Source organism: Parambassis ranga, chromosome 14 (genome assembly GCF_900634625.1).
Source record: "Parambassis ranga chromosome 14, fParRan2.1, whole genome shotgun sequence".
Lineage (NCBI taxonomy): Eukaryota > Metazoa > Chordata > Actinopteri > Ambassidae > Parambassis > Parambassis ranga.
In genome coordinates this window covers 14,668,369-14,691,918 of record NC_041034.1, presented here as the reverse complement: position 1 = coordinate 14,691,918, position 23,550 = coordinate 14,668,369, and the positions used below count along the sequence as shown (strand labels likewise).

Here is a 23,550-nt window from a genome sequence, read left to right as displayed (position 1 = left end):
ATATCTGCTTTAATGTTGTTTTTTTTTTGCTCTTTAGGGTACTAATTTTATCCCTCTTATTTCCTCAGACTCCACTGACCTCATAGACTTCATGTCTCACAATGCAACTGCCCTCCCAGGCCCGCCTTCCAAGCCAGAGGTCACTGATGTTACCAAGAGCAGTATCTCGTTGTCATGGGAACAGGGGCCAGAGGCAGGCTCCCTAGTGTCCTCCTATGTCATAGAGGCTTTTGGGTACGTCTGTGACCTATGGCCTCAGGCAACATTTAGTGACCCCGAACTTTCATGGCAATAACAGATGTGGGTGTCTGTGGGCATTCAAGCAAGCTGGGGTGGTTTCTAGGAGAACATTCTGGGTGGCTTATCTTTTATAGATGTGGAATTCATTTTACAGGATGCAGAAACGGTTGAGTGTTTAAATTATGAGAATTATTTGGCAAATAAACAATAATTTCAAGCAGACTTTGAATGACACAAATGCCTCCTTCGCTCCTTTTGTGTCACTGACAGAATGTCTCTCTAAAGATTATGACATGTCATTACTGCGTGACATCTCTTTTTAGAGCACAGCTAATTGTCCAAAAAATAAACTGTCTAGATTTCTTGTGTAGGAATAAAAGGATTTTTTTCCTAATTTGTTACATTTATTCTTTCAACAGTCAGTCTGTGAGTAACAGCTGGCAGACAGTGGCAGACCATGTGAAGACCACAGATTTCACAGTCACGGACCTGCGACCCAATACTGTCTACCTATTCATCATCAGGGCGGTCAATGCTCAAGGGCTCGGGGATCCCAGCCCAATGTCTGAGCCTGTCCGTACTCAAGGTACAGACATAACAGACTGTAATTAAATATTACTGATAAGCCTAACTATTCTTATCTACACGCCTGCATCTCTTTCTCTCTTCCAGACATTAGTCCCACAGCTCAGGGAGTGGATCATCGCCGTGTGCAGAAAGAGCTTGGGGATGTGGTGGTCAACATGCACAACCCTGTAGTCCTTAGCTCCACTTCAGTGCAGGTCACGTGGACTGTGAGTACTCAAAACACCTGGAAAAAGTACTTAAGTTTATAGTAGTTGTGCTCCTTTCTACCTTGAGAGGGAATGACACAAATCAAGTCTAAGCTTGTTTGAGAACTTTATACTTGGCATGTCACTGTGTTTTTGGATTAGTTGGCACACACACAGAGACTGAAACTGATGGGATGGATACACACTCAGAGTCAGAGTCAGAACAGCTGCTACTGCATCAATTTAGATTGGTTTGGGGGTGATGCAGGAATCAAGACTAATGTTTCTATTCAGGACAGATACATCACCATTAGGTGCTACATGTGTCACTTCTGGAAGCAGTTTGCCATCCAGGAAATGTTATTTCTGTCTGTTGGCAAGGTGTCCCTACTGCCTGCTGCTGTAGGTTAATAACACACCTAGGATGGGCTTACACTAGTCTGCTATTTCATCCTTGTCAGAGTGACAACCGTGTACTGTAATACAGCTTTTAGAGTGACACCGTGACAGGATAAACTGTTTGTGGTCCATCTGAATGGGTCCACGGAAGTTATTTGACCCAGCTCCATATGCGGAAGGAAGACTCACAGTCATTACCTGAAAAGGTGTTTGTTATAGGTCCTGTGGGAGAAGTTGCACAGATTTACACTGCCTATTGTGGATTATGGATTTCATCCTAATTGGACAATCTGTTTTCTCAGTGAGGTGACAGTGTCATTCGCATTGGCATCCTATTCAATACTTTTTCTTAAACTCGGGCATAATATTGGGAACGAGACAAGGACACAAGGAGGTATTTCTGGGTCTATTTTCACTAAAGCAAAAACACAAAAAAAATTTGTTATTATTAAACAATGAATTGCTGTCTAGGACTAAAGCTACAGCTACATTCAAACACAATAAGAAATTGACCACAGAGAATACCCCTGCATTTTGATTTGCGCCTTTAACCACATAAATTATTCAATAAAGAAAAAACAGGGAGTGGCTACTTCCACATTTGGCTTTTAGATGCATAAATCATTTTGTTAAGGACACACGGACTAAAGGCACAGAGAGAAAGAGAAGAACAGTTGAGATCCATCCTAACTTGTTTGGACTGATGTGCAGCTGCTTTATATCACTAGTAAAAGCTTTTTCTTGCTTCTGCCTATGTTAACAAACCATGGCTCGAAGTTGTATCGGTTACATTTTTGAATGCACCAGTGGGATAAAAAAAGATTATAACTATCAGTAATTTGGTCCAATATTTTGACCCCAGATTGTGCTACTAAAGGTCTCTGACTCACAGAGCACTGTGCAGACTTGGCAAATTACACCACAACTGTCTTCTTGTTTCTCTGCTGCTGATTAAACTGTATGACTAACTAAGCATGCATTGTTGCTGACAGAGGGTACAAACCAAATGCTGATCCAAAGCAGATTCGCACAGATGTATGACGGTTGCCACATTATCACTATACAGCATGTCTTCATCCCACTCTCTCTTTCTCTCTCTTTCCCGCTCTTTCTCTCCCCTTTTCCCCTCAGGTGGAGAATCCATCCCAGTTTATTCAAGGCTACCGTGTTCTGTACCGGCAAACTTCAGGGCTGCCATCCCCTGGGCCATGGCAGATACAAGACTTGAAGGTTGCCTCAGAGAGAGACATAACTCTCTCAGGTCTGAAGAAAGGCATTGTCTATGAGATTAAAGTGAGGCCATACTTCAATGAGTTTCAGGGTGCAGACAGTGAATCCATGACAGCCCGCACCATGGAAGAAGGTAAGACACACATTAATTTGCATTTCTGACAAAAATCGATTTTTCCGCCGACTTAATGTTGAGGAGAATGTAAGATATAGTTACTTATGCATGAGCAGAAGCTCTTGTGTAAATGTTTCTACCTACTTTTATATTTAGTTGCCGCTGGTAATGGCTACATGGCTAGATAGTAATGGATAATGGCATTTCAAGTGCACCCACCCACACATGCATACTGCAACAGTGGCATGTCCCCTGTGTGTGGAAACAGGTCTCCCAGAGAGCACAGTGGGGTTCTATGACAACCCCGGGCCTCTGTAGATTGGTGAGCAAGGGGGTTGGGGAGGGTGAGACTGCCTTCTCTGACATAAGCTCAACCCTCTTACCGCTCCTCTGTGAACCCCCTGCTGCTATGATTCCGTCCAGACGTGCATGATACAACCCGTCTTCTCTGAGACGCACACGAACATACCTATGATCTTAATGGATGAAAACATTTTTCACTATCCTCCATGCCCTCCTATTCTGATGGATGTGCACAAAGCGGTGACATGTTACAGTTACAACACCCAGCATGTCAGAAGATGGATGCACATGTGTCCTGGAGACACAAAGCTAATCATTTAGCTAGCTAAAGAGATATAGAGCTATATCATAGCCTAACTACATGTCTACGTTTCCTGCTTTCCTCAGCCCACGTTAACCAGTCAAGACAAAAGTTCTGTAAGTAAACTGCAAACAGGAAGTGCTAATTGCCAAATAAAAAAGCAAAAAAGCCAAGAATGATCATAACTGATTTAAGATAACTTCATATCAATCAACCAAAATCACTTGTATTTGTTGACAGGTTATAATTTGACCAATATATAACGATGAGTTATAACAGCATAATTACAACTCATCAGTATGAATAATGAAACTTTCTTATTTGCATGACAAACCTAACATCATAACAGAATGTGAGTTCTAATGAGTCCATAGTTACATCCTAAAAGGGGTTATTTGGTGCTTTACTACCTACATTCACCCATCCCTGCACACAATTCGCTTTCATACTGTAAATACATGTCACAAGGAAAATCCTTCTTTCAGCTACACAGTACCTCACTATTTTCTTAGTTACCATAGTGACAAGTAACACACCACCCATGTCTACACAAACACTGCTTGTTTCAGTCACCTAAAAACTGGATCAATGCTCTTTTTCTGGAGTAATGGATAGATTGGATTGATTTTTGAACTACTGTTCAAACAAATGTCATCCCTTCCAATACGGTGGACTAGGAAGTCTTTATACACCATTCTGTTTGGACTATATGTGAAATATGGCTAGCACTGACAGTATGTCATAATGAAGCCATTATACATACAAGCCAAAAGCATTTGTGTTTGATGATGTGAAGTTCACAGTGCTGCATCTTCCTCCCAGTTAGAGGACAGTGATGGGCTGAGACCAGGGAATATAACTGGTGGAGAAAGAGAGACCCACCTCACTGGAGCCCAATTAAAATGGCCTCACAGGGTCACTGGAGGTCTTGACAGACTGGGGTGCATGCTCTAGTTACTTATGATCCTGGAGAGAAAGCATCATGGTACTGGAAAAATTGGCTTGATCTACCGATTCTCTTGAGCCCAGAAACGTGCTAGTCTGCAGAATTATCAGAAAAAAAACACCTGTTATCCATCAAAGGCAGACATGGAATGTACCACTGTGTTTGTGAAAGCCTATAGAGAGGTGTCTTAGGGGTTATAGATCTCAAAACATCTAATGTCTCCAACTGGATAAAGGAAAAAACTGGATATTAAGACTAATGATCCTTACAGCCCCTTACTGAGGCTGCCAGTTTTATCACTCTTATCTATAAGGTCCTAACACTGTTAATAGCAATTCAAAGGAAATTATATGCTAGTCGAATCCTAGTCAGCTATACCTGTTAAGATCAAAATACACTAATCTTAATGTGTGAGGACAGGGCTAGAGGGTTAATAAGGAGAAATCCTGCACATGTGTGTTATGTGGGGACAGATACCATATGTTGACATAGAAATATTTGCTAGTTCATGAATTAATTAGCTTAATTTGTGCATTAATTTGCATGACATGTTATGTTTACTACTTCCTATCCAGTATTGCAGAACATTAAGCAGCTTAAGTACCTTTTGTTTAATTGCACAGCTGTGAGTAAAAAAACTGGAATGTTTCCTCAGACACAAGATGCTTAATTGCTTTAAACTGATCTCTACAGCTTTCCTCAGTCTTAATATCAGTATCAGTCACATTACTAAAGACATAACCTTTGACCTTTTCTGCTGTTGTGACCATTTATAATAATGTTGTCCTGAGTCATTACTGGTGCTGCCATTACTCATCTTCAGGGATTGTACGTGCGGAAGTTGCAGAACTAAACTTAATGGCTCCTGTCTTCTGCTAATGTATATATTTGACTGACTGAGAAAGCTCCCTGTGCTAAAGCAGCACTGCTAAAATGGCATGTGGAAAACCTTTGGTTAATGGTGCACTTATACACTCATACGCTAATTAGAAATCTATACATACAGTACAGTTAAATTTTAGGAGAACTGCCAGAAATGGCAGATTTTAGCAGATCACACTGCTACTCTTAAATTCTGAGTGACACATAACAGAAGGAACTAAACATTTAAAATAATCTGTTAAGTGCAGCATAGCCAAAGCTTTATTCATTTACTGTGTTCATGGGCTAGTGCAAACATCTGGATGTTGCAGCTTGCCTACAACTGAGCAGCTTTGCTCAGATAGATGTGCTAAGATAATCTGTTCCTGTCTGTGGTTTAGAGAATTCCAAAAAAAAAAAACAAGACTGTGTTTAAGACTGTTCAATTACTCAAAACAGAAATACCAGAAAAGTTATTGACTATAAACTTTATGCATAATCACTCAAAGAAATGAACTGTATGACACAGCATAGCAGCATAACTTATCTCCTTCAACCTTACACCCAAAGGCTATCCATCATAATGCATCATTTTAAGCACTACGTTCATATTATTTGTGTCTTACCCAATGGTATCTTATTACTCATCCTTCTCATGGGTGTAATATAATATCGTGAGTTTTATATTTAACTGGCCTATCATTAAATTTGGAGTTCTGAACACTTCAATATTGGGAGATGACATCTGTGTGGATGTCTTCAACAGTAACTGCATCAGAAAGTCAATACTTTCTAAATGACTGCATACAGATATACTCAGACTAGGTTTAGTTAATATGTTAAATGTAATAAAAAAAAATAACTGGATCTATTGTGGCTTATTTAATTCCCTTTGTACTGCCAGACTGTCAAATACTTTGCAGACACGCCATACCTGTTTAGAGCCCCTCTTTTGAGTACAAGCTGAAATACTCAGAGAGGTTTGTTTCATCTGTACCACTCAAAAACAGCCAGATGTTGAGGTTTCCAGGTGTTGGAAGACTGTCAGATGAAACAGACACTCTGCTCTAATAGGGCCTCGCTTCATTAGATCATATCTGTCAATACTGTATGTGCACTGTCTATTTACATGGCATGCTGTTGCCTCAGTGTGAGTCTCTGCATGTGTTTGCACTTCTCACTGGCCATTTACAAAACCAAGCCCATCTGGAGAATTTAACTCACAGCATCCATGTTGCTCTCTGGCCAAGACAATGGCCCACCTGCTCAGGCTTCCCCACATAGCTATGGAAGTCAATGCACTGCAGTTGGTGTTATTATTTTGCAGCTCCTTAATTTGGTTCAGAGTAGTTATTTTAGCCACTCAGTCAGAACATAATGATAGTTTTAATAGGAATTGTGAAAATATATGTGCCCAAAGCTCATCTGTTCAGCAAGGGATGAGGATTTGCTGAGTTCCACAGACATTGTGCATGCCTCCTACTGCCTGCAGTCCCTTAAAATCTTTGATCTGTCCATGCAGGTTATCAGGTCTGTTTAGTACATTGAAAACAAGTCTTTCTAAGAGAATACATTTGTACCTGGCTCCTTAAAGGCTCCACATTTATAGCATAAAAATCTAATTTTTTAGGGAACTCTATATATCTAAACTTGCTGATATGTGTGGAATGGTTATCAATTGTACAATTAGAAAAGAACAATTTGGATTTCAAATGCTTTGGGTATAAAACTTGAGATGCCATTAAGATACTGGAATCTAAATCCCTGTGTAAATGAAGAATTCTGTCCCAGTGCACCCCAGCTATGCACAACAAAAAAAATAAAAAAAAATAAAAAATTACCAGTATCATGAGGAATTAAGATGAAGTTCTCAGGTTGCCATCTGCTAGGCTGGTTTAGAAAATACTTTGTTGTATGCCTCACTTTATGAATATAAATTAGGTAGAGAGTGAGACAAATCCATGTTTGACATGATAAAAACACATGAGCCATACCTTTATTCTAAACAATATGGTAAGCTCTCTTCTTTTTTTAACCTATTTACCCCCTGTGACCCATCAGCACCCAGCGCGCCTCCGCAACAAGTGACAGTGTTGACAGTGGGAAACCATAACAGCACATCCATCAGCGTGTCGTGGGACCCCCCGCCCTCGGACCAACAGAACGGCATCATCCAAGAGTACAAGGTAACCACAGCCTCCGCCAGACTGAATCTTTTAGTCATGTACTATACAACGTTACACTGAAATCTGTCTGATGCGTCTGTCTATGTCAGATCTGGTGTTTGGCCAACGAAACCCGCTTTCATGTCAATAAGTCTGTGGATGCAACCATCCGTTCAGTGGTAGTCGGGGGTCTGCAGACCGGAGTGCAATATCGTGTGGAGGTTGCTGCGAGCACCAGTGCAGGGGTGGGGGTCAAGAGCAAACCCCAGCTCATCATCTTGGGTAATCCACTCATACACACACCAAAACCTGGAGTCAAATGAAATGACCTCATATTGTGGGGCCTAGGTCGCTTTCACAGATGGGGCATATGGAAAAATGATTTATCAATTTATCGCACTTAAAGAGAGAAGATTGCGCTTTACAACGCAGACATCTGTAGAGAAATCAATAGTGGTTCATTAAGTGTAGTGTCTGGTAACATTGTGCCAAGTACTGTTAGCCATATCAATAATCCTCTTCAATATGTGGGCAGCTGGCACTAACAAAGTAGACAGTGTTTTTGTAGGAGCTTATCAGCCTATCACATCTTATGAAATAGTTAAAGGATGCCCAGAGTATATAAGCCCAGAATCAATATGGAAGCCAAGGCCAGATGCTCTTCATCTGTGACTTTTGACTGATATATAATAACACCCTTAACGCCCAGAGAAAGGGAAACAGGCCTGTGGACTGAAGCTTAATGATGGAGGGGGGGTTCCTGCTGGAGACTGTGAATCTAATTTCACAGCACAGTAGCCGCAACAGAAAATCAAACTCTGTCAGAGCTGCTCTGTCAATCTCGTGTCTTGCAGCTCAAGTTGATAAGTGCACTGCTGAATTGATTAACTCTATATTGGATGCACTGATGCTGCTTTTTTTCACCCCTTTTTAGGAGGGGGGGGCTTCAAGTGCAATGTTTTTTTTGTTTGTTTGTTTTATTCATGGTCTGATCTTTTGACTGTCTGTCGTCCATGTGTGCTGGTGTTTGATATAAAGATTTTTCCAGAAGATACAATTTTCACCTCATCTTGATCACTTTTATTTATTTTATTTTATATTGATTTTTATGGTTTCTGCATGCAAACCACATACTTCTTTTGTTTACTCACATGTACTAGAACTGCCATTCAGCTATTTAATTTCCTACCTGTTTATGATGCTTCCAGGTGCAGAACTGAGAGACGTGATGACAGGATCGGACGGCAACAATAGCATCTCAGATGTGGTGAAGCAGCCAGCCTTCATTGCTGGATTGGGAGGGGCCTGCTGGATTGTCCTCATGGGCTTCAGTGCGTGGCTGTACTGGAGGAGAAAAAAAAGGAAGGGGCTAAGCAACTATGCAGGTAAAATAAAAAAAATCAATTTACATGGTTGTGCATCAATGCAGGACTCAAAAGCACAGTAGGTTTCTCTCTCTCCAGTTGAAGCTGATGTCACCACAGATGTGACTCCATTTGAGCTGGCTAAAATGCAGAACAAAGGAAATATATTCAGCACAGATGGAAATAGGCCCTATTTACTTTAATTCACTGTGCACTGATGTGCATCAGCTGTGCCGAGTTCCATCAGCAGCACACCTCAACACTCCAATACATTCACGCAAGATAAGTAATTTAACATCCCCTTCCATTATCAGGCCATGGCTGGTGTTGTTTGCACATTAACATAAGATATGTCTAGGTTTAGGTATGGCATATTCTTTTTACCTTGCTGTGAGTCAAGCATATAGCTGTGTGCAATTATAATAATGTGTGCTGCAGCTTCCATTGTAGTGACTGTGGTTTTCTAATTCAGCAGGGATTTATATGATTAAGTGCTGCAGCTCTGATCCATTCTCACAAAACAAACTAGAGGGTTTAATAATAAAAAAAAGAGAAAAAAGGACATGAAAAACCTATTTCCATGGAAAATATTTATTTTTCCACAAGAATCATTAATATAACAAATTCTAAAATGTTATTTTTGTATAAATAATACATGTGTATCATGCTTTTGTGTGTGTGTTTTTGGGTGCCAAGTTTATCAAATGATGAAATATTTCATTTCACAATAAACCCTTTTTTCATGCTCATGTTTTAATACAAACCCTCCTTCTCCAACAGGCTGTATGGAAGAAATATAAAAATAAATGCAATTACAAAGAGGCTGCAGATGCTCCCAGGAGGAAAAACGTGTTAAAAAAATGCCACCTTCATTTGAACGTTACCCCTCAGGGCAATCAATTTAAATCAAAATATCCTAGAATGCAGTGGCTAGATGCATTACTGCCCCAAGTTTCATCAAAATCTGATCAGCGCTGATATGTTATCAGAGATGGATGAACAAACAAAGCAAAAATGAAAGGGGCTCCATCTACATTTCTACACCTGATTTGGTGATATTTTTGAGAATGAAAATATGATTTCATGTTTTTTTATATAATTATGATTTATGACGCACCCTATCTTTTCTTTTCTAAATCGCAGTTCAGTCCTTCACCTTTACACGAGCAGGTATGTCTTTACATGGTGCCATTGCATACACAAATATCACAGTAATTTAATACCTGCACTCTCAGCAGCAATAATGTATGACTCATAGTGTTACTGTACTTCATGGAGTCAAATAATTTTATTTTTTTCCCTCTCTTCCCTCCTTTTCTCTACAAGTAACATTCCAAAGAGACCGGGGCCTGATTAGAAATGGAAGGTAAGATTTTAACTTATATCTATGGCCATCCCACTGACATTTTAATGCCATACAATGTAATACTCAGTCTGCCTCCTTAATGACACAAGGCCATTGTAAATCCCTGAAATGAAGAGTTCTCTTGTGATGAATAGAATTTGCATACACATTCCCCCCTGCTTATTCATACTGTATCAGGGTATGATGTACACTGGAGTTCACCTGATGAAATCATTAATCACTCCTTTGAAGTGAGTGCTACCAATTAATGCAGGTGGGCAGCTGTTTTATTCACTCGCTCGCTCTCAGATCATCTGGGGTGGCTGGCAGAGTAAGAGGTCGTGGGAGAAAGGGGAGAGGTGATGAATGTGCTGTTTAAAAAGCTTGGAATAGAGTACACAGTCATGGGTCGCATGTGGCAATAGAAGTGTTGGACCTTGACACTCCAGGAGAACTTCTTGCTTGCTCAGAACAGACAAATTGGAGTTCTATAGCACTGCATCCAGCTAAAGATCATATTTCCTCACTTCCACACAGATAAGACAGATAAGCCACAGCCAGACAAATGAGCACAAAAATTAAAATAAATCATTTGCTTTTCCGCACTTCATGTGCGTGTGTTGTGAGGCATCAGTGAGAAAATATGTGAATGTATTTGTGTATCTTAAAATTTAAATTCTTGATGTAATTGTTTGAACACCTTTGAGCTATCACCAAGTCAGCTGTGAACAATTCCCCTGACACTTGGCGAATCAGGCTCGGTGGAAAAATTTGCCGTGTGCTTGCACATCAAGTAAACATATGCAAACAGAATATGTTTGCTTAAAGTGCAGGCATGTGAATGTTTTGCCATTTCTACAGCAGCTGATATGAAGAGGTTGTAAATTGCCTTTTTTCTTCTCCCTGAATTGCTGCCCACAACTTTCGCTACCTCGAAGTCAAAGCCTGTATTCATGACTGCTGTATTTCACAAAGACAAAATGACATGCTAGCTTTCCTAAACCACCTAATGGGCTTTTGCTGTCTGTGTTGCTATGGAGACGGTGCACCAGTGTAGCTGATCTGCCAGAGGCTGTCCATGATTCTCAATTTAAAATGTAAATTTCTGTTGTGCTAAGGCTCTAAAGTGGATTTAGTGTGTATTTAGGCCTGCCTTGTTTCTCTGGGGGAGAGTTGGGGGTGGTAGAGTTAAGGGGAAGGCAGAAGTCTGATTTATAGACTTGCCATTTTATGTCTCTCTGTTGTTTATTGTTGCCTGTGTGCTGGGCTGCTCCACGGGCGAGAATATGCTGAATGAGTTTTCACATCAATTTGTTGTTGATGCAGCAGGAAGAAAATGAGCGATACCGTTACGGTGTAAGGCTGAATATTTAACAATGTCACCACTTCTCTGTCTCCCCTTAATGCTCCCATCTCTTTGTCTAACTGTAAACATCCTCTTACAGCCGTCCGGGGCTGCTAAAAGCGGGTGATCCTGGCCTCCCCTGGCTGGCTGACTCCTGGCCTTCCACGAGCCTCCCAGCTAATGGAGGCTTAGGGAGTCCGAAGGGCGCCAGCAACTTTGGCCGAGGAGGTAAGAGACATAAACATGTTGGGGTGATGAAGGAACAGTTTTAGCAATGCCTGGTTGGACAGTTTTGACGTTCATCCTTTGGGAAGCGCAGTGACAGGATATCGCACACGCGCACGCACACACAGATAGGCTAAACACACGCACCAAATTAAAAGAGCCTTGAGGGCTATATTTTAATAATTTGATTTGACAAGCCTGATATTTGGCTTAGATCCATGGTGTTTGGATATACTCTTTGCCTGTCATGGCCTGCCATAGTGCATTTCTGAGGTTGTATAAAATTTATAGTTGCAGTGTATGGGGTTTGCTTAGTGTATCTGTATGTTTGCATGTTTTTAGAGCTCAGTGAATCCCAGTGAGCTGCAGGCTTGAAGGTTAACGCTGTTTGAGTAGCCCTCTCGTGAACACTCCACCCGGCCCCCACAGAGAGTTTGCATGCTAATTACGGTTGTTGATGATCACTTTCAGTTATATCAAGTCCGTTTGAGACCTGTATTTAACTAATACCGAGTGCCAGAGCAGCAGGGAGTGTTAATGACCTTAAAGATCGTTAACTTCATGTCAACTTATCTCTCCATGATGCCTTTTCCATTTCCCTCCACGCTCCATCTTCATCCTCCTTTTGTCTCAGATGTTTTACCGTCTGCCGCAATGGAGAAAACAGGCACCATGCTGTCTGATGGTGCCATCTACAGCAGTATTGACTTCATGGGGAAAACAGGCTACAGCAGCCCAGCGCGAGGCAGTCAGCCCACCCCCTATGCCACCACTCAGATACTCCAGTCCAACAGCTTCCATGAGCTGGCTGTGGACAGACCAGATCCCCGCTGGAAGGCTTCCCTCCAAGCCCAGCAGGAAATAGCAAACCTGGGCTACTCGCTAACTGACAGACGCCCTGGCAGCGGTACGATATGCATGATGAAATGAGCGAGTTTCATTTTTTCTCCTGTGGTGTGCTGTTTGCACTCTTGTGACTACTTGTTTCTATGGATTCTTTCTGTACAGCAGTGCATTGAATCACACCAATTGTATTCTTCTTAGTGAAATTACTGCAAGTTAAACTAGGGTATGAGCAAAATGGAAAGGAGGGTATTTATTTGCATATTCACTATAAATGGACCCTTGGGATAATGTTCTTAATTACTCTTCTGTCTTCATCACAATTCTACCCTGGGAGCTTGTTTTAGCCCAGAAATGTCACGCAATCATGACGCATTTCTTTCGGTTAATTTGATTAGCGATGGCAGAAAATCCCTCAATGTTCTGAGTTATTTATTTAGCTTATATACATTTAGTGGAGGCCTTTCTGCTTGTAGCTTTGTAGCTCTGCACAATAGGCTGTGTGCTCAGCTAAATGTCAGGCTTACCAGAGATGAAGTAGAGCATGTGGGGAAGCTATATGGAGGTAACTTCAAGTGGTTTGCCTTTTCTTTTTTTTTTGAAATGTCAACATTTAGAAAAAATCCTAATGCTTTGTCAGTATGCACAAAAAGAAAATAATGAACACTGTGTGAAAGACAGGTTTAAAAAAAGTTCAGACAGCCCAGAAAGATAGAGGATAGCTTTCAAAGCAGTGCTGTGTAAATTCAGCATATAACACTACAAGTGTGTAGAGTTTAGAAGGATTTCTTTGCTTTGTGCAGACGAGACTAAACATCCTTTTTCTCTTTACCTACCCCCAGGTGCAAAGGTTGGGAAGAAAAAGAAGGTGAAGGGTGGAACAAAAACCTCTAAATCAAATGGGACATGTTGGGCTAACATGCCTCTGCCTCCACCACCCATGCATCCACTCCCTGGTACCGAGGTTGACCTTGACCGTTACCCCCAGGAAAACCATGGAGGAGGGTAAGATACATTCATATCTCATCAATCTCTGCTTGGGAATGCACAAACACACACACACAAACCTACAAAACATACGTCTACATGCAAACACAGAGGCCACAGCGTCCTCCACCTGAGTACAACCTGAGTGTGTCTTGATCAGAGAGCTGGGATAAGGCAAATTTTGAGGTAATTACTTGAATATTTCCACTTTTAGGGGACGCAAAAAACAAAGACTAGCTCTCCCTGTGTATAAAGGTGTATATAAAGTAGTTTAAACTAGCTCCACTTAAAGCAGCAACATGCTGCTGACACACTGATGCTTCAGTACCTGAGCACTTGTAATGGAGTATTTTACATTACTATATTAGTACTATAACACTATTATAGAGTAAAAAAAATGATGGAAAAGCTTTATCCCATTTTTCAGATGAGATGAATCTGCCTTGTAAAAACCTCACCAAGTAGTTTTAATGGCCAAGGGAACTACCAGCAAAAGACAAAGTGAAGAGATGGTTTGTGACAGGTCATGAAGCATTTAACAGCAACGTTTGACAGAGGACATGAACCCTATCCTCCTGGGTGAAATCCTGTAGTAAACTTGCATCCACCACCATCCAGCCCTCCACCTCCATTTGCAGGCTTTTGTCGACCTTTATAGCCTACACTGCCAGCCATGACTTTGTCCTTTTTAAATAAATAACTGTTAACATGTTATTATTAGACTCACCAATAATTGACTGAATTACGGTGTAAACATTTAGAGAATTAGGTCAGATTGCTGTGTGCACACATAAAAGTAATAAACTAGAGACTAAATATAAATGTTAAGAATACTTTGTGTGTAGTGAAACATTTATATTACATTTTCTGTCAGATCAAATTAAACTTATGTCAAAAATATATATTTTGTCTGTACGCCAGATATGACAGCAACAGCTGGGCCCCGCCCATGTCTGTGCAGACCTATCGCCACCAAAATTTGGACAATGAGGCAGAGGAGGACAGAGGTCCCACTCCTCCTCTGAGAGGAAGATCCTCCTCGCCGGCAGCAGCTCCCTTCAAACAACCCTCATCCTCCTCTCTCAGCTCTGCCCATCATGAAGAAATGCAATCAATTTTGCAAGCCCACTTGGATGAGCTGACTAGAGCTTACCAATATGAGGTGGCCAAACAGGCATGGTAAGGATTGTTTAAAGCTCTGGTTAAATACATTTTCAGACCATTTGTGGTTAAAAAAAGAAAAGAAGCACATGACTATGAAAACATACGAAAACATTTTTCGCAATTTTACTCAAATACACACAATTTAAGAGACACCTGTAATTGTACTCATTTTCTTTGCATAGTTTTCTATTTTGCATATCAATGGAAGGTATTTGAGCGCCTTATAATGTTGGTATTTACAAGCGTCAGCCCAAACCTACGGTCTATGTGTCTTGCTAGCGATAAACACATCTCTCCATTGATTACACCTTTGATGGAGCATTGGAAAACTTGACAAGTCAGTGGAGACATGTGTTGGAGGGTAATGACTGGGTTTAGTCTTACATGCTGTTCTGACATCAGTAAATAGAGTTGGTAATTATGCATGCATCTCCTCTATGGTGGGATGTGAGCCATCATGGAGGACAGCTGTGCGGGAGATAACAGGCATGTTGGTGACAGCCCTGCCCATCCAGATATCCTTTATCCAGTCCAATTACAACTCCATTATGTTAGCACAACACACAAAAGCACTGGGAAAGTAATCAGTGAAATCACTACAGGCATTCATAGTCTCTGCACACTGCATCTCTACATTTCTGAATATGCACTGATTCTGCATTTTATTACTTGTTTTGCACTATTTTCCCTGCTTGTTATCTGACTTCTGAATTTTATTTTGTTTATAAATATAAAATATTTTTCCACATTTAATTAGGCATATGAAGAGCAGTCCAAATGTGTCCAACACCCCAGTGGACTTCTTGTCCAGTACACTGGGCTCTGATTTGGGAGCCACTCTCCTTTCTGAGGAAGAGGAGGAAGAGGAGGAGGAAAGATACGCTGTGGTGTCAAAGAATTTGTCTGGTTTTGAGTACACTCCTGGTCCCAGCGTGGATAACCTTGAAGGCTCAGGTATGTTTTCAAAATGTTAAGAATTGAAGTCATTGCTTGTAAAATGAATGAACTGCTGCATGATTGATAGCAGGACAGTAAAGCTCACAACTATGTCAACTGTCCAAGCTGTGTATTATCTGCTCGGAACACACAATAATTATGACATTGCAGGTAAAAGATTAAAACCATAACCCGATAATATGCGTTTTTGTTGTGTGACACAATGACTTTATTTCATTTCCTGATACAAATTTCTAAGCTTCCTGATTTTTTTCAGACTGTATTTTCTGAGTACAATTAGCCATGATAGCCTCAGAGATACTGGCACAATCACTTGCTAGACTAGATTCATTTAATCTCAAATGGCTGGATTTGGCAACCCCATCACGCAAGTCTAATTTGGGGAATATTCATTCAGCAGGTTTCAGTGACTGACACTCAAAAGGTGATGCTTTCGGGCAAAAGTAAAACATCATGGGCTCATATATCCTCATTTCATTCGTTTATATAATGAATTCCCTTTGATTACTGAGTGATTTTTGTCAAGAGTTGCTGTAAGGTACTCTTGGATAGACACTGAAGCCATGACATTTTATATATTTTAATAACTTTAATCGGGCTGTACTGCAAAGTAAGACATCTAACATTTAAGGTTTGATGCATTTATAAATAGGTTTCTGTCTGAAAGCTTTAGTGAGAAACTTGATGGCTTCTCCCACAGGGACAGCAACAGTACCATTTTTAGAATCCATTGTTTGATAGGTTAAGATTGACTTGTGCGTTGAGTATATGTGTTTTCGTCACTTTTAATAACCCCTTTCGGGGCAAAATGCAGGTCAGTGCAACTAAAAATATTGACAAATATTAGCAATGCAAACATTTTATCACTGTAAAACTTAGCTGTCACATATTGTAAGTGGTTATTTTAGAAGTGCAGTCAGGCAGACTGAGAAAATAATCTTTGGTAAATCAAAAGATGAATAGATTCACCGTGCCGGCAGTATTTCCACTGGGGGTGCCAAACTGCAGTTGCGGATTATTGCTCTAAATGACATGATGTTTGATGTCTGATATAGACAAAAATCAGATATGCATTTATGCAACTATGAAAAAAGAAAGGTTATTGGGGCCCTCTCATTAAGCATTCTCTGACAGAAGTATACAAATCACAGGTAGGAAGGAGTTACAGTATTTCCTTTGGGATGAGAACACTGTGTGAATCATCTTTATGCCTCCATAAAATATCTTCTAATTAAAAGTTCTTTGCCAATGTTGACATCATTTCTACTTTTATTTCACATCCATAAGCTATTCAGGTGTCTGATTTGAAGTGCCGTGTGTGTTTGCTTTGCAATTCTTTGCCAAAACTTAATCTTCCGTAACTCTCACTGCTGCTTGTTGTAGGTAAAGCCTCCCAGCAGTGTCACTCAGACAGCTTTGGCACACCAGACCACGGTGCAAAGGGCACGCATAGCCTTGGACACAACAGGGCACCGATCACCGGTCACAAACAGACAGACAAGGTTGGAACTCTTCCCAGACGAAGAGACACCAACACAGATGGTAATTTTGAAATGTTGTATACTATTTATTATTTAATCAAAAATGTTTATACCAAGATGTCTCATTTGTCATCCTTTGCAAAAATCCTTTCGACAGCCCACACACCGGCAGTGAAGTCCCTGCACGGCATGGGTTCCCACATGCACAGCTCATGGGCAGCTGCAGCTTCAGAACCCTCTGAGGAGTGCATGGTGACAGTGTCAACGCTGGAAAGGCAGCATATGGCTTCCTGGAGTGGCACATCGTCATCCAACAGGGCCACCCTGAGTAGGGTTTCCCACAAGAGGCCCGGCACAGAAGCCTCCCACAATGGGCATCCTCCCACAAACGGCACAGAGAAAAGGGATCACTGTGAGTGTTAATCCTCATGAGGGTGCATCAGTGTGCGCAATGCACACGTGTTTATATAAAACAAGAAGTGTATATACAAATGGAGGAGGGGGAAAAAGGGTAGTGGTGGTCTCCTCACCCTCACATAGGGTCATAAACTCTGGGCAATCAAAAACAGAAGATAAGTAGGCAAATTATCAGGCAGAGTGACAGTAGGTGAGTTCAGCTATCTTGACGAGGCAGTTGGGCAGTTAGGATGCCCCCTGCTCGCCCTCCTGTTGGAGGTCTACCAGACAGAGCCGACAGGGAGGACACCTTGAGGTCAGTCCAGGCCTCACAGGACTAGAGATTATATTTCCCAGTTGGCCTGGAAGCAGCTGGGGATCCTCTGGGAGGAACTGGAGGGGAGCTGTGTGGAGCAGGAATGTCAAGGCTCCCTACTGTCACCCTGACCCTGATAAATTACAATTATTCATTGTTAATCCTAAGAAAAGTTAATAAATAAAAGTTTATTATGACAGGTCAGTTTTGGTGGGGAAAAAAATAATTTTGTTGTTTTCCTGCACTTTCACTCCATTGACCTTTCCTTTGAAAAGTAACTGGCCTGTGGTGATGCTGAGGCGTTATTATTGACCAACATGAGAGCTTTGGTGTCAGAACTGCAGCTGAAAAATGAAGCAGCAAAAAGAAACAAAAGTGACAGAGTGAGTGCAGAGGAGAAATCCTTAAGTGAGAGAAAGGTGTGAATACTGTAATCAGATGTGGCACTCTTGTATAATTGGATTGTAAATTCGGCTTTTGAGCGCAACTCTCTGTTCACAACCTACTTTTAAATTCATTTGTTTTTGTTTTCAGTGTCAAACAGTCGTATCTGGGTTTCTCCCACCCTTGGCATAATTTGGCATATACATGTTTTTACACTCTAAAAGCTGCAACACACACACAGATGGGGTGGTCTGGGATTGTGTTGAGGGGTGTTAGTTTAAGTATGTCATGTTAATTTCCCTCATTAAGTATATCAAACTGAACAGAATCTTTCATCTGATCACACTATTCAGTACAAAGTATTGAGTTTTTTCTTGATGTTACATCTTGTGTCTTCCTCCTGTCCCTCTTCCAGAGTCTACATGACGCATCATTCCCTGCATTTGCTGCCTGTCCCAGGACACCTTGTTTATAAGCGCCATGAGATTTTTCTCTCTGCGAGTGACACAGAATGATGTTTAAAAGATGGAGAGAAGACAAAAGACCGGATTGTGCGAGATAAAATGCAGAGCTGTAAATGTCATGTACAGACACAGACACCACTATCACAGTGTTATTTTCACCCCCCCCCCCCCCACCTCTTCAAAAGAGTAAACAGTATGTTATATGTCTGCTTCTATTTTCTGTCACATGGTGTACAAGCGCTCACACAGTGAAGAAAAACACAACAAAAATGACTAATGAAGGACTTGCATAATTTGTAAATATATTTTTTTAAATGTTTTTCTCTTTCTTTTGCTTTGCTATGCAAGCTGAACCTAATGTCGTCTCTTTTTTTGTGATTTATTACTGTGAATCTTTTTTTCATTAATGCTCAAACTGTTAGCTTATTTTGATGAAGCTACTGTATTGTTGTACTTTGCACAGAGCGTTTTTGGTGAAAATAAGCACAAACTCATTGTCAGCTGAGCTGAGGAGGAGAATCATTAATGGTAAAGAGGGGCATCTATGTTAAACAGAACACAAACAGAAGATATATACTCGGCTGTGCTGTTTTTGAGAATTGTTTTGAAAAAAATACTCATTTATTGAAAGTTAACACACACACACAGGTGAATACTTGGAACTAATATGCCAAAATAACTAACTGTGTTTCATACTTCTTTCTGGGAATCATATTATGCATTATATTAGCAAAGGTTCTCAGCAAATGTTACCAACAAAGCAACAAATCAGTTGTGATATCCAAAGCGAAGACGTCAGTATAGGTTCTTCTCTGCCATTCCCAAAAAAGCATATGTTAATAAATGAGATATATATGCGTTTCTTTTCCAGTCAACTCCAGTGACATGATGATAGTGCAATATTCGAGATGACAGTAAAGGGAAATGAGAAGATGAAAAGGACTTATGGGTCGTGCAAAAACAGTTGAGTTAAATGTTCTAATGTCACATGCAGATAATGCACGACTTGGCGACAAATATATGTGATGTTAAACATCAAAGAAATTGTATTGTTAATATTATTATTATTATTATTATGTGCTACACTGCTGAATGGCTATGGATCGACACTATCATCTTACAAAGTATATAGACTTGTATGACATCCAAATTTGAATATGTTTTAGACTGGAGCCAGTTAGCATTTTCTGCCAATGAGATTCAGGATGCAATGACGTCACATGTGTTTGGATGGTTATGTTCTGGTAATGGCTCTCTCTCTCTTTGAAGAATCTTTTACATGCCAGATTGGTCTGCCCTCAGGAATACACAGCCACATACAGTAGGGCCATTTTTCAATCCTTTGATGCAAAATAAAATGTGTATGTGAAAATGAACTGGATTTCTCCTCACAATGCCTGTTTCACCCAGAAAAGTCTGTTTTTTTAGAATTGTTTGTTTTTAGACTGAATATTAACTTTAACTAGAATATGTGTATCAGGTACAGGGCATTCCATTTATAACCAGCAAATCATCATCATAAACACAATACTACACACACACACAGGCCAGCAATGTAAAATATTTCAAAGGAAACTAGTATTAGCAGTGAAGAGTGAAGGATTATAGGAATTTAACCAACACAGAAGCTACAGACACACACTTATGTGCAGTCCAACAGTCTACATCAGCACTCAGGAATGACGCCATCTGCAGGTGAAATGCTGACTGGTTCAAAAGTTGTCTTGAACCAGCCAGGGCAGAACTTTAGCCAAGTTTACGAAAAGAACAATAAACTCCAAACACAAGAGATGCCCAGACAGCACATATACACAATACAACACAGTTTCACTCCAACGTGTTGCCACTGGGGCAAAGCAGAGGGACCAATAATGGTAAACACAAACAGGAGAAGCCCACAGCAAGACAAATTTTGACACTGTGTCTGTATGGCACAACAAGTACAAATTGACAGGTGGCACGATGGAGCCTTAGGTCTGTGCCCTTTTGGGGTATATGAGACTGTTTGGAAAAACAATATGTGTATTTTTTATTCTTATGCTTATTTAAAAAAAGTGTCTTTTTCTGCAAATTAAGAAAAATAATGATAAAGATTACAAGTACTATTCAATTAGGTGGAAAATGGGTCAGTCTTTTTCTTCTCACAGAGATGAACAGGCTGACATTTTACCTGAAATCTCAAAAACGCAATAAGCAGACACGAGGCCTGAAGCTATGCGAAAAGGGAGTTAGTGTGCAGGATTGGCTCTACATTTTTTTAAGATGAAAATGTATCATTTTTCTGATGACACATACATGCAGTCTCATGTTTAGGTTTTAAAAACTGTGTGATTTTAAAGTGAGATATATAAAAAAAAGGATCACGAAAAAACACCTGGCACACACTGATGAACTAATGTCATTTGATTCTGACCACCATTCTACATCCCCGTACAGCCTGTCAAATATCCTATTCTACAGGGGTTTGTCTCAAAAAATATATTTTGTCTTAATAGTTAATACTTAATAATTATAGTATAAACTTTATCTGAGTTTTTCGCAGTTTCAGATTCAACTTTTTTCCCATCATCATTATCTTTGGACCACATGACAACTCCATGTTACATTAAGTTATTGCTAGATAGGATCAGCAGTGAAGAGGATAGCTTCAGGCAATGGAGGAACAGGGAAAACGCACACAGTGTGTCACAGTGAGCCTGTCAATGTTTGTATCTTGAAATGGATAGACAGGGATTAGGACCTACTGCAGATCCTGTGCAATCCATCATTTAAACTTTATACCCAACTACTTAGGTTTCTAGGAATGCCATGAGCACAAAAAGAATCAGTATTGTCAATTCTATAGGACTCCTACCCCCCCTCCATCACCCAGTGTTGTACAGCTCCTAATTTACCCAGCTTGTAGTACATGTGAATTTAATAGAAGAGCAGAAACACACAGCCGAGCCCACAGAGCCCAATTACAGTGGCTGTATACCTGCATCCAATGTCCAACGTAGCGACAGTTCTCTTATAAAGTTGTAGCCTAATATAGGGTTTTTGAAACGGTGTGTTGACTGTGTGGGTTGTTGTGGTTCTGCTTTGATGAAAAATCAGTTTAGTGGAACAAAATTTATGGCCGAGATACTTTCCCAGCCCTCAGGGGGGCAATTTGGCCTCAAACCGCTTCACTTCTTTAGAGACTGCAACAAACTGCTGAAAAATACTCATAATGGTGGTCCTTTGGAAAGCAGCAGTACTAATGATGACAATAAAGCATCTTTTATTTTGACAAGAAAGTAGTTCACACTGATGATAAATTTGTGAGTTCTGTGTAGTTGTGTGAGAGAGGCCTTAGATTATAAAAGCAGTTTCTTTTCTTACCTTTGCAGTCTTAGTGAAAAATTCATGTTGCGTCTTCAGACTGGAAGACCTGGGGTGAGCGGGTTAAGGTTAGGAGCAGGAGTGCTGTTCTGTAGGTGACCCTGACCTTTTACCTCTGTGTAAGAGAAGCAAAAAGACAGTTTCACCTTTTCAGGAAGAGATTTCTGCCATGGTGAGTGGTTTATTATACTCCCTATTCATTACAAAAGGATAGAAAATGAGTGCAGTTCTTTTCAGCAAATCTCACAGGAACAAATACTTCCAAAAAGAAGAGCAAGTAACCAGTGAGAAGATGTCAAATTTTAAGTCTGAGCGCTAAGAATCGTCCTTTTTATCCGAGATAAGATTGATGAAAATAATGACAGGCTGCAGTTTCCTTTTAAAATGATCCTTTACAATTCAAGATATAACAATATGTAAAACAGTGTTAGCATATTTATATAAAGGATATTCATGGCTGTAATGCACAGCTAATTTTAGCCTCGTGAAATGTCAGCGTAATACATTTTCAAAGGAAATGTAGATAGTGTGATTACAGGCCTTGTAAATCTGCACTGTATATTCTGAAACATGAGCAACATTATGAATTCCAAAGTGTGCCGTTATATTTCACAGCATGAGTCAAGCACATTAATTATACTGCTGCCAGACTTTACACTGATTGCATAGTGGCTTGTATAAACTGCAGTAAAATCACATTCTAAAAAAAAATGTAAAAAAAAAAATATTACTGAAGCTTTAGAGAAAAATTAAAAGAAGCTATGTGCTGCTTTTTTTTATAGAATTTTGCATAAGCAAAATCTTTTTTTAATGAAATTTTCCTAACCTGCGGTGGACAACCTTTTCAGTATGATTATGTGTAACCTTGTCTCCAAAGGCTGATTTGTGACTCATGACATTTGACTAATTGCAACATCTAAACAGTGTGGTGGTTTACACGCACGCCCCACCTGAGACGGAGAGTCCCTGCTCTGCAGCTCAGCTACCCTGAGGCCAAGCTAAAGGCCAGCGGTCTCCTGGCCTTTAGCTCCCTCAGTGACCAATTTATTTTCATCTTGTTCGCCCGGCTGGTTAATCTTTTGCTTTTATGTTGCCACTTCATGTCCTGCCGCTGACATGTAGTAGCAAACAACTCTCCTGGAGGTCTGTGATGGAGGGCGTTCAAGTAAAGACAGATGCTTGCCAGCAATGATATCACTGCCCGTATCTACTTCCTCTGACTCAGGAGTCTTCATTTCACAGCTGAGACACGTTTACTGTGTGATCCTGGCACCCAAATCCATCACTTGTTATTTTATGCCACCGTGAAGCGTACATCCATATATTAGCCTTTCTAGTTAAAACAGCTGATCTGCATTATTGGCAGTCTCATTTGGCCTGAAAAATTCATCTGCCTGAGGGAAAGAGTCTCTATACTCACCTTGTACTTTAAGTTGTGGACGCACTGTGTATACAACTTGTAAGGAAACAAATATTTACATTATTTTGTGGTCAAATATTACAGAGCTTATGCAAAACACCTCATTGATGGCACAGGCAGACCTCTCCTTCATGCTCTTAAATGTAGATAAGTTCTCATATAT

The 23,550-nt window shown here is 40.4% G+C and overlaps 1 protein-coding gene across 1 annotated transcript in view; it reads left to right on the top strand.

Annotated features, from left to right (window-relative positions):
• LOC114445816 (roundabout homolog 2-like) overlaps window positions 1-19,239 on the top strand; it is a 67,555-nt gene extending 48,316 nt beyond the window's left edge. The window contains exons 12-27 of the mRNA XM_028421054.1: window positions 69-234; window positions 660-826; window positions 913-1,034; window positions 2,544-2,775; window positions 7,230-7,354; window positions 7,444-7,615; window positions 8,548-8,718; window positions 10,024-10,063; window positions 11,488-11,615; window positions 12,247-12,519; window positions 13,298-13,460; window positions 14,364-14,621; window positions 15,364-15,560; window positions 16,947-17,105; window positions 17,202-17,456; window positions 18,556-19,239. Coding sequence (XP_028276855.1) covers window positions 69-234; window positions 660-826; window positions 913-1,034; window positions 2,544-2,775; window positions 7,230-7,354; window positions 7,444-7,615; window positions 8,548-8,718; window positions 10,024-10,063; window positions 11,488-11,615; window positions 12,247-12,519; window positions 13,298-13,460; window positions 14,364-14,621; window positions 15,364-15,560; window positions 16,947-17,105; window positions 17,202-17,456; window positions 18,556-18,557 — 2,630 coding nt within the window. The 3' untranslated portion in view covers window positions 18,558-19,239. The remainder of the gene's footprint in view (window positions 1-68; window positions 235-659; window positions 827-912; window positions 1,035-2,543; window positions 2,776-7,229; window positions 7,355-7,443; window positions 7,616-8,547; window positions 8,719-10,023; window positions 10,064-11,487; window positions 11,616-12,246; window positions 12,520-13,297; window positions 13,461-14,363; window positions 14,622-15,363; window positions 15,561-16,946; window positions 17,106-17,201; window positions 17,457-18,555) is intronic.
• The last annotated feature ends 4,311 nt before the right edge of the window (window positions 19,240-23,550 follow it).